Below are 12,562 nucleotides of genomic sequence, written 5' to 3' on the forward strand. Positions count from 1 at the left end.
CGTCGGGTCTAAAACTCAAACTCAACCACGACATTCTTGGTCTGCGGCGGCGGCGCCTTGGCTTCTTGCTGATACTTGCGCAGGACCTCTTCGTAGTCGTCCGTCTCGCGCCCAAGCGTCGACCGAGGCGAGTACAAACTGTAGTCGTCGTCGAGCGACGATCGCGGGCTCATGGCCGAGTCGTACGACTGCGCGAGGATGCAAGAGACAGGAGTGAGGCAGTCCAGCGTCACGTCGTCGTCGACGATGCCGTCCATCCACGAGGCATTTTGGCTCGACACGTGGTGGTATTTCGGCGGCTCCAACGCCGGCTTGCTTCTACTCGAGGATTGAGACGACGCCGTCGTAGAGAACGAAGACGCGGACCCGTTCGAGTCTTTTCGGCGCACGGGCTTGACGGCCTCGGGGGTGCTGCTGTGCTCCGAGCGTTTTTTGTGAGGAGCTTGCTTGTCTTCGCGAGAGCTGCGCTTCGTGTCCCGCTCCGGCGACGTATCTGCTCGCCGCGGGTCAGGTCCCGACGCCGATCGGGCCATGGGCGGCGGCGGCGGCGCGTCGTCAAGTCCCTCGTCGTCCTTTCTGTGGTCGCCACCCGCGCGCTTGTACACTCTCGGCGCGTGGCCGTCGCCCGCTCGGTCCTGGGCCGCGGATGCGGCCTTGATCTTGCCAAACTGGCTCACTTCCATTGTCTGCGCCTTCTTCAAGCCCGGATGCCGAGGCTGCGTCGCAAAGACAGACGTCGGTGCCTGGTACGGGGTCTGCGTGATGGGCGCGCTGTTGTTTTCTCGTCGCCTGTCGACGTCGGTCATGGGCGGCCGCTGCGCTTCGTGGCCGGCGTACGTTTGTTGGCGCACGAGCCCGCGCCGGTCCAGCGACTGCGTGACGGCTTGGTAGTTGCCGCGGCGCGAGCGAGACGAGGGCGAGAGCGACCGATCGAGCGACTCCATCGCGTTCATGCGCGGGCCAACGTTCGACTTGAGCTTGGGTTTCTGTTGCTGTACCGGGCCAAAGAAGAAGTCGAGGAGCCGCGAGCTCTGCACCGCCTTGGACGCCGGCGACGCGCTGCCCTCGTGGCGCGTCTGGAGGCGGTTGACGCGCATGGACTTGGTCGGGTATTGCAGGAGGTTCGCCGGCGGTCCCGGCGTCGACTCGGTCGTCGTGTCGACTCGGATCATCGGCGACAGCAATGAAAAGGGGACTGACACCGAGTATCCGTACGCTGTAATGCGGCAGAAAGAGTGTGTCGATCCGTAGCCGGTGCGAAGAGGCTGCAGCTACGTGCACGCAACTTTGCATACATTCTACGATGGCATCGATGCTCAGATGGTACTTTAAAGAGTCGTGCGAATAGCCAATTTTGCCTGTCACGGAGCATGTGACGCCGCGCTTTTGCGTCGCCTCTAGCCGAGCGGCTCTTTTTATCGCGCGCGTCAATTCCCATTACATTCGCCAAGTACTTTGTGACGAAACGCTAAAATATGACGAAACTGGCTGCTTCCAACCCGACTTTCTCGAAAGCGTCCATATTTCTACAATACACGGTCCCCTGGGACAAGGCACTCGGTATTGATCATTGCCACCCTCTCTTCCAATTCGCGACAGGGCGATGGACCTTGATGCGGCCGTCTCTGCAGGTCCAAGATACCACGATAGCAGCCACACAAATGCGTATATCGCTGAGACTTGCCGTCAACCTCCGATTGGACGGTAGCAAAAGCGGCACCTTCGTCGAGCCTACCTCTATGAACGACAAAAAAGCTCCGTGGACAACTCGTACTTTAGGACGCTCCATCCTGGACCCTCAACATCGTTTGGAGCGAGTGCAAGACTCTGTGAGCTACAGCTAATGACCAGGCTAATGACACAGCTCATCTGTGAGAGGCCAACTCAACCGGTGTCTGCTGTTTCGAACGCTCGAGGCGTGGCTGGTATAGAGAAAACCTCTCTGCAAACTACTCCGGCGTGGTATTCACTGCTCGGCTTTCACTAGCATGACGTCTATCGCCGCTCCCGCGCTGCAAGACCGTCGTGCTACCACTACAGTGTAAATGGCTCAAAGATCGCTGCCGCTGTCTTGACGAGTGGAGCGCAGAGTAGAAGGCTAGGTCTTTGAAACACGACAGAATACCATGAAGCCCGAAGCAGCATGAGACAATGGCCTGAAGAAGACAAGGCCAAGCCAAGAGGACAGGGCAGGTCGCGCCGGAAATTGTGCATAAATTGAGACAGAGACGAGAAACGTCGATTTCTTGAAGCATGTCCTGGTCGGATCGTGAAAGCGCGCGACTCTCTCCGTGGGACGCGTGCTCAAGTGCAAAGGCAACCTCAAGAATCTACAGGTCAAGAGCCATGGTGCATAGCAGCCACCCTCGTCATGGCCTTGTCCGTGTTGGCGGCGTCTTGGCAGTGCGTCCACTGTTACACATTAGGCGCTGTAATGTGGCGCCAACGACCGACGCCTCGACGATCCACGTAACAACAACTGCCTCCATTACGCACGGCAAGTGATGTCTACGGTCGCAGCTCGTCGGTGTCGTCGTCCGCCGTCGCTTCCTTCGCCGCTTCCTGCGCTTGAAGCAGCTCGATGTCTTCCAAAAGTTGGTGTACCGTTGGGCGCAAGATGATGTTGACACCTTCCTGGGCAGCGAGGCGGCGCTCCCGGGCCTGCACGCGCACGCCAAAGCCAAAGATGGTGCAGCCGCGCTCAATGTCCTTTGTGGTAATGTTGCCGAGGCCGACGTGGGCCGTGTGAATGAGCGGCATCGCATCCACCGTATCAAGAATGCTCGTGAGCGACCCCGCCGTGTCTGCCTTGATGACGATCGGCGCACCAAAAAAACCCTTGAGCGGCACTGGCTCCGCGACCTCGTCTTCTTGGGTCTCGTCTTCCTTGAGCACTGCGCACTCTTGAAAGTCCATGTTCATTTCCCTGCACGACAACAAGAGAGCTGTGATGCAAACGACGCGGTCAATACGCAACGCACCGTTGTGCCATGATCTCTTCGGCGCGGTCCTTGGATACGACGTGGAAGCCAAACTCGAGCGGCGCGTCGCGGTGCCGAGACACATTTTTGAACGTGACGTCGACGACGTGGCCCGGCGACGCGACGGGCACGACGTCGCCGTTGGCGTTGCGAATCGTCTTGACGACGCCGTGGATCATGCCGCAGATGAAGTGGTCCTTTGGGTGCAGCAGCCCATGGAAGATCATGACGCGGATGACCGTGCCCATGCCAATCGAGGCGACAACCTCGAGGGCCGTGCCTACGGTGCATGAGGGATTGGAATCGTCACAGTAGAGACCAACGGACCGGTGGCGTCGCCGCCCTTTGTGCCATAGTACGCGGTCAGGTCGACATTCGGCAAAATGGCCAAGATCTTCTCCTTGAGCTCGTCCAAGTTGGTTCCGAGCTTGGCCGAGATGGGCACGACGGGGCTCGTCTCGAGCGCGACGTAGCTGCGCACCTCTTTTTCGACCCTACGATTCTGTCACGTCAGCATGTCGGCGCTGGATCTGCACAGACGCACGCGTCGAGGGCGTCCGGCGTCGCCTTGTCCATCTTGTTGATGCACACAATGCTTGGGACGCCGAGGTCTTCGATGCAGCCGATGGACTCTTCGGTCTGGAGCAAGCAACCCTCGTCGGCCGCGACGACCAAGACGACGACGTCAGCGACCGACGCCGCGTTGTTGCGCATGCGCGTAAAGTGAAAGTGCCCCGGGGTATCGAGGAACGTCGCCGGCGTCTCAAAGTTGAGGTCGGTCAAGCACACGTGGATCTTTTGCGTAATGCCTTCCACTTCGCGGTCGGCGACGTTCGTGCCCCGGAGTGTGTCCATGAGTGTCGTCTTGCCGTGGTTGACGTGGCCCATGACGGCAATCACCGGCGGGCGCGTCTGGCACATGTCCCGCTTCTCGTGCGGAATGTCGTGCTTCCCGACCGCCTCCGGCTCGACGCTGTCGTACACCACAAGCGCGTTATGGTGGGCCGCGATCTTGGCCGCAACCTCGAACGGCAAAATGACTTGCTTGAGCGTCTCAAACTTGTACTCGACGTTGTTGTGCGTGAGGTAATACTTGTGGTAGTGCTTCTTGCACGCGAGCTTGGCGACGTCGTCCGCAGGCACCTTGAGCTTCTTGGCCAAGTCGCGCACGCGAATGTAGTTGGGCAGCAGCACGGTCTTCTTGAGCTTCGAGGCAAATCCGCGCGAGCCCGCGAGCACGGTCGTCGACCGCAGGTTGCGCCACAGCATCTTTGGTCGTGGCCAAGAAAGAGCAATGGCACCTGATTGGCTACACGCCAGCGAATCAAAGTGCGTCCATTGCGACCTTTGACCCAACCAATCATTGCACGAATCCACTACATTACACTATTTCCAATCATTCAACACGATTTCATGCACCGCGTGGTACTATCGCGAGTTGAAGAGACATCTTCAGAGACAGCGAAGACGAGAGACCACTCTTTCATGCACGTCGCCAGCACCACGCCGCTTCAGACTGACTACACTGCACTACCTCGCTAAATGATCGTGCTGGACATCTCTTCGTACATGAGTATCAGCCGTCTCAGGTGGAAGAGGAGGAGGATAATCATCATCACGATGGCAACCGGCTCAGGAAATGCGCGCAGAAAAATCCAGTGCATGCGACGTGAAATACTGTGAAGTTGCTCTTTGTCGATGTCAACACTTCCACAACGTCGACGCCAGCTCGTCGACGCCGTGCGCGACGAGTACTGCTTGTAGCCCATCCCGTTGGTTGCGTAAGATAACTTTCGATCCAATAACGTCCGTCGACTTGCATGACGTGATGCTGCAACCGCAGGAGGCGAAGTTGCTGCGGTCTCTATAACGCGCCGCGCTGCACAGAAAACGGTGGCCGCAATAGGGCGAGTAATAAGAGGCTTCTTTCATCTAGGCCCCGCGCGCATTGAGCTCTCGGCTCGTCGGCTTGATGCCTACCGGTAGCGAGCGATCGAAGCGGTGCTGGATTAGGACTTGGCGCATGAGCCAGCACGTCGACGCCGCCAAAAGAAACGCCAAGTGTACGGATACGTGTCTATTTTTCCGGATGTCTATCAACCGGTCGTGATTTTTTTACGAGATTTTATTTTGCATACAAAACGCAAGGTGTTTGTGCCATCGGCCGGCGGATAAAAAGTCTGGCCATGCAAGTGTTCAGAGCGTTTTTGCAGTCGCCTAGTTCTCCGAGGGTTGGCGACCACGCGTAAGATCTCCATGATGATGAACTGCATGATGCTCCCGGCAACCGAGTCGACGATGGTCATGGGCGGCCTCGCCGACGACGCCTGCAGCCTCGGCGGGACGACGCCCCTCGACTTTGCCTACGACGGCGCGCCGTCGACGCACGCCGAGCTTGTCGCTCGCGCGTCCACGATCGACGCGTGCTGCAGCCCCGCTGCCGTGCGCCGAGGCGGCGAGGCCACGCGCAAGAACCTGTGTATATGCGTCGACGACGTCGCGGCGCGGCTTGGCGCGATCGACAACAAGTCGGATGATGACGACGACGACGACGTGACGTCCGAGGCGAGCGACTCGGCGACCGCCGACGATGTCGAGTATGACGACGACGAAGCCATGTGCAAGCGGAAACGCATGGGCACGTTCGACGCCGCCGACGACACGTCGGGCTACGTGAGCCTCGCGTCCTGTGAAGAGGCCTTCCACGGTAGAGCAGTGTCGGCACGAGATGGTCTGACCGCATGATCTAGTCTCCAAGCGCCCCAAGCTCGAGTCCATCGACTACTCGTGCTCGTACCCTGGTAGCATTGCGGAGACGAATGCATTGGCTCATCGACGCCATTAGAGACGACGGCGCACGTCCAGCTCTCGGCCGTCCACAATGACTCGATGCGCTTCTTCTTTACGCCTTTTGGCGCCGCACCGTCGATGGGCGCATCGCAGCCGCTCGCGGTGCAATTCCCATTTGCAGCGTCAGGGACCTTCGAGATGGTCGGCTCGTCGCGCGTGATCGCGGAGAAGACGCGGTCGACACCGGCCACGCCGCGCCTCGTGGACATGGACCCCTGATCGTCGCATCGCCCTCGTCCCGTATTTATCTCTCTTCTTCATCGCGACGACCGGTCCACCTCCTCGATCGATCCCTGTACTACTCGACTGTAAAAAATCTCCACTATTCTCCCATGCTTGTCAAGGTGTAGAAGCAGAAGTAGAAGCGTCGTCATATAGGAACCGAGCATACACGAGGGTGCGCAATCCCTTACGGCATGGCCTGGAGCGCGCGGGCAGCAAAGAACTGCACGTCGCCGTCCGGGTCTTGGAGGAGCGCGTGCAGGCACGGGTGGGCCGTCGTCGCGAGGACGGCCGGGTCGACGGGGCCGACCATGGATTCCAGCGTCTTGGCCACGTTGAAGCGGATGTTGGGCACCGGGTCCTACAGAAAAAAACACCGTGTTGAGCGCCTCGAAAAGACAGCCAAAGGTACCGCGGCCAGCTCGAGCACGATCGGGAGAATCGTGGCTTGGATCGCGTCGGATGGCATCGCTTGCGCCAACACCTACGTACGCGATGCATCAGTTGGATGAAGGGGCGAGAACGGACCTTGACGGCGCGCAGCGAGATCATGCGGTAGAGGTAATTCGGGTTGGTGTGCATGGTAAATATTCTGGGCACGATGTGGTGCCGGGCCCAGTCGACGCCAAAGTGCTGTGTCAAGCGCTGCAGATTCAGCGCCGCGGCCTCGCGGATCGAGAAGACGCTGTCGCAGAGCCAGCTCATGCACATCTCCATGAGGTGCTCCTCAAAGTACGAGACGCCCAGCTGCGACGCGAGCGTCGGTACAAACTCGATGATTGCGAGACGCACGCGCCACTGCCGGTCCTCGGCCAGCTGCACGATCGCCGGCAAGAGCGACTGCGAGAGCTGGTCGATGCCAACCACGTCGTTGACGTGGTCGAGGTTCGAGATGATGTTAAGACGCACTTCCGAGTTCTCATCCGACAGCAGCTAGCCGCATTTGGTGTCTCAACACTAAGATCTACGCATCGATGGCAGTGTACCTGCAGGAAGAGCGGCAGCAAATGTGCCACCGCATGCTCGCGGCCCAAGTACGGCGCCATCTTCATGACGACCGACGCCAGCGACGCGCGAACGTGCTCGGACGGATCCCGCGCCAAGGCCGTGCACGACGGAATCACCTTGGCCACGAGCTGGGCCGGGTGGATAAAGGCCGACGCCCCGTGCGTCTTGGACGCTGCAATCGTCTTGACCTCGGCCTCCGTATCGCCCAGAAGCGGAACCAAGCACGTGTCACCTACACAAAACAACCGAATGGAAATTGACGATCGCCAAGTGCGCGTACAGATGGTCGTGCTGGCCACTTCCGGCCCAACGGCCTCGCAAATCTCGGGGAGCTTGTTGCCGACCGACCACCGGACGCGCCACGCCGTGTCTTTGGCGGCCGCGCAAATGATCGGGATGAGCTGCGTCATCTTGACGTCTTCCGGTACGAGCTGCGCGAGGGCCACCGCGTTGTCGACCGTTTGAAGGCGCACCGAGTCTTGGCGATCTTGCGCGAGCGAAATGAAGAGCGGCATGAGCTCGGTATTGGCCGTCGCCGCGTCCGTCTACTTGGTCGTTAGAATTCCGTACAGAAAGCAGCAGCGTACCAACAACGCAAACGGACCCAGCGCCGTCGAGGCGGCCTTGCGCACGAGCGGGAGGTCGTCACGGCAGAGCTGGCCAAACATGCCCCGCATTTCAGCTTGGATCGCCGGCGTCAATGCGTTGTAGCCCACTTGAAAGAGACTGCAAGCAGCAATGCGCGACGTGTACCTAGAAACTACTGCGTGAGCCCAATGATCGTTGTAGAGCGCGACGAGACCAGTCGCGCGTGACAAGGCGGCGCAAGACTGCCACAAAGTGCTCCGTAATGTGCTCTGGCGACATTTGCTGCACGACCTTGACCATCGACTTGCACGCCTACGGATGCATGTCACCACTGGAGTGAAATCATGGTTTCTGTCGCCTACCATGTCTCGGACCGCGGCCTCGTCCACGGCCACGAGGGTTTCGAGCAAGAAGAGCAAGTGATACGCATTGAGCGCACCGCCGACGAGTTCGACAAATTCGCCTGCAAGATGCGTGAGACCATGTCGAGACAATGCAGTAGCTCAATGTACCAAGCTCTTGCGCGAGCGCCAGGAGGATCTCGTCGTCGTCGTCCAAGGTCTCTTTGCACCACTCGTGTGAGGCCCATGGGTCGCCCGAGGATCGCAGTACCGTTAAGAAACGGAAGCAGCTCGTCACGCGTGCGCTGCGGGCCGAGCGCCGAGGCTACATGCAAGGCCATGAGCCACAGCGACGCGCATGCTCATGGTACCAATCACTTGCACCTTCTTGATCGCTTGCAGCCGCAGCTTGGCGTCGTCATGGCGCAGCTCGTCGACCAAGACGGCTACGGCGTTGATCGTCCCATCATCTAGGCAGCGCCATGAGCTCCATGCTGCGGCGTCGACCACGCGTACCTTCCATCGCGTCTACCGTCACCTCTCTCGCGGAAGTCGCTCCGTCGCTGGAATTAGCTTGTGGGGAGAAGACACAAGCCAAATGTATGGGGCGCTCGAAACCTCTTATACATAATATCTATACCACATGTATTTCAAGAGGTTGGAACGCGTTGCCTGAGTTGGTCGACCGGTCAACTTGCCGTCGAGCGACTTGATTTTGCTTTCTCCAGCTCCCGCGAGCTCTCGCGTCCATCGCTAAACAATCAACTCGTGGGTGGGTGTACATCAACTCAACAAACGACGACGACCTACTAACTAAAGCGTGGCCGAGATCTTTGCGTCAGGATATTTCCATGTCGCAGGCCTCGTTCGCAACAACGGTACCTCAAGTGCAAGGTGACTCGACTTTCCCACAGCTCCACCACAGCGCTGCCCAAGGTCATGCTACTCGATGCTCCGCCATCGAAAGCTCGTCAATCGCAAGCAGCCATGGACGGAGGCGACTGGGCGTGGACCGACGACACCTAACCTCACTTGCCGCCGGTCGCGAAGATCGCGTGGCTCGCAACACACACACGTGCACGTCATTCACAGACGTTATCGCAATCAAACGCAGAGAAAGGAAGAGATGCATTGGTGCTGCCGGTGGCTACGACGACGCGCGGCTGCTCGATGGTGCTGGCGCGCGGTTGGCGTGCTTGTGGTTTTCGTACTCTTGGTCGTCCGTGGGCAGCTCAAAGCGACAGACAGGGCATGAGTTGTGCTACAGAAGCTCGTGTCAATGCGGATGGCATAAGACGGCTTCGTACTTGGGCCAGCCAGGGCAGGATGCAGTCCGGGTGAAAGTCGTGGGTGCAGGGCAGCCTTCGGATCTCGTCGTGGAGGGCAAACATGTCCTTGCACACGGCGCAGTCCTGGTTCTTGGCCACGTCCTCCTACATGCCATTCATTGCATCAGCCCACATGCGCATGCTATCCTTGTGGACCTCGGTGATGTGCACAACGGGCAGGCTCTCAACGACCGACTTGGAGGCTGGCGGCGCGCCATGCTATTAGACACACGCGGGTGCTATATCGCAACCAGGTCGACGGGCGCTGTACCTGGTTCGGATCGTTCTGCATCAAGTGGTTGATGATAGTCGAGATGTTGCCAAAGGCGTAGTCACCAATGGTTGCGGGGGCACCTTGCCCGGGTTGCATCTGGAGCATCGACCCGATCGCGTTCAGAAGGCCCGAGCCGCCGATTGCATTGCCGCCTGAAATGTACACTTCGACAGGGTGGCCGGTGCCGGTGCGCGTGAAGATGCGGTTCCGCGTCGTACGGGCGGCGCCGTTGGACGTCGCCTCAAACAGCCTACGTCGTGCTTGAGCACTCGTTTCAAGCAACGTCGTCAGTAGCGTACGGTCCTCCGCGGCGCCCTTCCTCTCGGCGAGGAAGCGCCTGTGCGTATGGTGTGTTGGCCTATGGAAGAAGATCCATAACATCTTCCTGCGTGGAATTGGACCTTCAACCTCGTTCGGCGCGGCGCGATCGGCGTCACGGGGGCGCCGGCCAGGTAGCTCCAGACGGAACATCTCAGGAGGCAGCGCGTCTTGCTCGTCGTCGCGCGGAGGCTCGGCCGCCGGTGGCACAAAGTTCTGAGGCCGGTCCGCAGCGTCCTCTTCGAGCTCTTCCACGAAGCAGCCGCCGCAGCCCTGGCATTCGAGCTCGTGCGACTCGACGTTGAAGATCGTCGTGACGTTGGATGCGCACTCGTGGCACCAGTACGTCGGCGCTACGGTCGGCGCGGCCTCGCGCGGCAAGGTCGCGTCGACGTCCGTGCTTGCGACCATTGTGCTCTTGCTGGCAATGGGAATTCTGGGTAAAACCCGTCGTTTTGCCCTGAAAATAGACTGACTATCGGCGCATTTCATTCGTCCGAGCCACTTGCAATACAAACACCAAGCTTGTGGATCGAGGCCATTCGGAATCCCACCGATTTCAAACAGCCGTTGGAGGTTTAGCCCACACCGTTTGTCCCACCATCGACCGATCTTCTGCGCTGGCAACGACGCCATGCAAGTGCCACAGAGACGCAGCCAGCCCACAGGCAGTGGACCGACGTCCTTGGTTGCCACAGCTGATAGCGTCGCCATTCCATTCCGTCTCATTGCTCGATGCCCAGCAAAGCAGGTGTGCCATCCCAGCCATCACGCTGGAATAGCTGCTGGAATACATTCTGCCAAGGCCGCAACATGTAGCTCCGTAGCGCATCAAGCTACCGAGTAGCGGGCGAGCCACTGCGGTACTGCGGTACTACATTGCAATGGCCACGTTGCGTTCGAGGTCGAGTTGCGCGGGACAGAGGAAAGGTCATGTCGACGCGCCGAGATTGCCTTTCCCGCAGGATCTCGCAATGGACAGGCGAACCAACGACGCCGGTGAGACATCCAGGAACGCGCCCGTGGCCTTCATCCACGGAGCTGAGCACGGAGGATGACGTCTTCTGCCGTGCCCAGTCCCATTCCGAGGTCGGCGATCCTTGGTGTTCCAGCGATTCTTGGTCATTTCGCGATCCGCAACGAATGGCGCCGACGTTTCCGACGGGTCGCGCCAGCTATGTCGAGATGCTGTCGCCTCGTGACCACGAGGCAGCGGTGACAATGCATCCGATCGAGTCGTGCAATCGCATCTCGTTTGCGCTCATGCTCTGGATGGACGGCTTGATCCGCCGCGGCGCCACGACGCCGCTGCAAGAGCACGACGTGTGGCTGCTCCCGAGCGATGACACGGCGGCAGCCCTCAGTGCCCGCTTCTCGGCCGAGTGGGCCATCGAGAAGACGCGCCCGACGCCACGCTTCCACAAGGCGCTGTGGCGCACGATGCGTCGCCGGCTGTGGTGCACACTCGGGCTCTACCTCCTCTACTCGTTCATCATGCTGCTGCAGCCGATCGTGATCAAGTCGCTTTTGCAGTACATGCAAGGCAAGCCGACCGCGCTCGGGATCGAGTCCGGCTACGGCCTCGCGGCGCTGCTCACGGTCGTCTCGCTCATTGCCGTGACGGTCATCGACTTTGGGCAGCTGCTCGCGTCCAACCTTGGCTGCAACGCCAAGACGATCATCATGGACGTTGTGTACCAGAAGAGCCTCAAGCTCTCGGGATTCGCCAAGCGGGGCATGTCCTCTGGTGCGATCGTCACCTTGTCTGGCGTCGACTCGGAGCGGCTCTTTGACGGCTTCCTCATCGGCCCGTGGAGTCCGACCGCACCGATCTCGATCGCAGCGATCTTCGTCATGATTGGCTTGGAGCTGGGCTACGTTGTCGGCCTTGTCGGCTGCGTCTTCATGTACCTCATCCTGTTTCTCGGGTATCTCTCGGCCAAGACTGTCGGCGAGACGCGCCGCGCGCTCCTTAACGTGCAGTCGGAGCGTGTGAAGCTCACGAACGAGGTGCTCCAGGGCATCCGCGTCGTCAAAATGTACGGCTGGGAGCGCGACCTCGAGGCGGCCATCGATGCCATTCGCGCGCAGGAGCTGGTGTTTCTCAAGCAGTACCACCGCCGGCGCGTCTTCAATACGGCAGCGCTCTCGGTCGCGCCCGTCATTTGCCTCGCTCTGTGTCTGCTTTTGTACGTCGCCCAAGGCAACGCGCTCTCGCCCGACATCGCCTTCACCGTGCTCGCCTACATGAACGTTGCGCGGCTGCCGTGCTACAACTTTTCCAACGGCAGCCTCTTTGTGCAGGAAGCCCTGACATCCTGCGACCGCGTCGGCACCTACTTGCTTGCAGACGAGGTCGTCGAGTCTGCGACGACAGACGCTGACCAAGTGCCCAAGGTCGCGATCACGGACGGCGACTTTACGTGGCACGCGAGTCCGTCGACCGACGCCGACCCGTCGCTACCGTTGACGCTGCGCAACATCCACCTCCACCTCGCCCCTGCCTCGCTCACGATCGTGGTCGGCGCTGTCGGCAGCGGCAAGTCCAGCCTCGTCTCGGCCCTCCTCGGCGAGATCCACCAAGTGCGCGGCACCTGCCACGTCACCGGCAACGTCGCGTACGTCAGCCAAGAGCCGTGGATCCAGCACGAC

General features: G+C 59.9%; 6 protein-coding genes across 6 annotated transcripts in view; 2 read left to right on the top strand and 4 right to left on the bottom strand.

Moving 5' to 3' along the window:
* Window positions 1–8: 8 nt before the first annotated feature.
* On the bottom strand, window positions 9–1,172 carry SPRG_05826 (hypothetical protein; the record flags this gene model as incomplete). Its single annotated transcript, XM_012344407.1, has 2 exons — window positions 9–318; window positions 367–1,172. 2 exons carry the CDS (start codon window positions 1,170–1,172, stop codon window positions 9–11), a joined length of 1,116 nt encoding a protein of 371 aa, XP_012199797.1.
* Window positions 1,173–2,508: 1,336 nt separating this feature from the next.
* SPRG_05827 (hypothetical protein) lies at window positions 2,509–4,271 on the bottom strand (the record flags this gene model as incomplete). Its single annotated transcript, XM_012344408.1, has 4 exons — window positions 3,526–4,271; window positions 3,309–3,475; window positions 2,982–3,261; window positions 2,509–2,926 (listed from the first exon to the last, which is right to left on the bottom strand). Exons 1-4 carry the CDS (start codon window positions 4,248–4,250, stop codon window positions 2,509–2,511), a joined length of 1,590 nt encoding a protein of 529 aa, XP_012199798.1. The 5' UTR covers window positions 4,251–4,271.
* A 914-nt stretch (window positions 4,272–5,185) lies between these two features.
* SPRG_05828 (hypothetical protein) lies at window positions 5,186–6,164 on the top strand. Its single transcript, XM_012344409.1, has 3 exons — window positions 5,186–5,688; window positions 5,732–5,782; window positions 5,827–6,164. Exons 1-3 carry the CDS (start codon window positions 5,238–5,240, stop codon window positions 6,048–6,050), a joined length of 726 nt encoding a protein of 241 aa, XP_012199799.1. The 5' UTR covers window positions 5,186–5,237; the 3' UTR covers window positions 6,051–6,164.
* An 18-nt stretch (window positions 6,165–6,182) lies between these two features.
* SPRG_05829 (hypothetical protein) lies at window positions 6,183–8,571 on the bottom strand. The gene is made up of 12 exons (XM_012344410.1): window positions 8,507–8,571; window positions 8,362–8,460; window positions 8,262–8,315; window positions 8,162–8,212; window positions 8,012–8,112; window positions 7,864–7,961; window positions 7,649–7,814; window positions 7,342–7,606; window positions 7,040–7,293; window positions 6,582–6,986; window positions 6,466–6,537; window positions 6,183–6,414 (listed from the first exon to the last, which is right to left on the bottom strand). Exons 1-12 carry the CDS (start codon window positions 8,511–8,513, stop codon window positions 6,241–6,243), a joined length of 1,746 nt encoding a protein of 581 aa, XP_012199800.1. The 5' UTR covers window positions 8,514–8,571; the 3' UTR covers window positions 6,183–6,240.
* A 566-nt stretch (window positions 8,572–9,137) lies between these two features.
* Window positions 9,138–10,332, bottom strand: SPRG_05830 (hypothetical protein; the record flags this gene model as incomplete). The annotated part of the gene is made up of 6 exons (XM_012344411.1): window positions 10,001–10,332; window positions 9,892–9,950; window positions 9,590–9,842; window positions 9,475–9,537; window positions 9,298–9,423; window positions 9,138–9,251 (listed from the first exon to the last, which is right to left on the bottom strand). Exons 1-6 carry the CDS (start codon window positions 10,319–10,321, stop codon window positions 9,138–9,140), a joined length of 936 nt encoding a protein of 311 aa, XP_012199801.1. The 5' UTR covers window positions 10,322–10,332.
* Window positions 10,333–11,053: 721 nt separating this feature from the next.
* The window catches only part of SPRG_20050 (hypothetical protein), a gene marked incomplete at both ends in the record, with an annotated part of 3,768 nt that continues 2,259 nt past the window's right edge, over window positions 11,054–12,562 (top strand). Inside the window, one exon of the mRNA XM_012344611.1 lies at window positions 11,054–12,528. Coding sequence (XP_012200001.1) covers window positions 11,054–12,528 — 1,475 coding nt within the window. The remainder of the gene's footprint in view (window positions 12,529–12,562) is intronic.

Source organism: Saprolegnia parasitica (assembly GCF_000151545.1).
Source record: "Saprolegnia parasitica CBS 223.65 unplaced genomic scaffold supercont2.18, whole genome shotgun sequence".
Taxonomy (NCBI): Eukaryota; Oomycota; class Saprolegniomycetes; order Saprolegniales; family Saprolegniaceae; genus Saprolegnia; species Saprolegnia parasitica.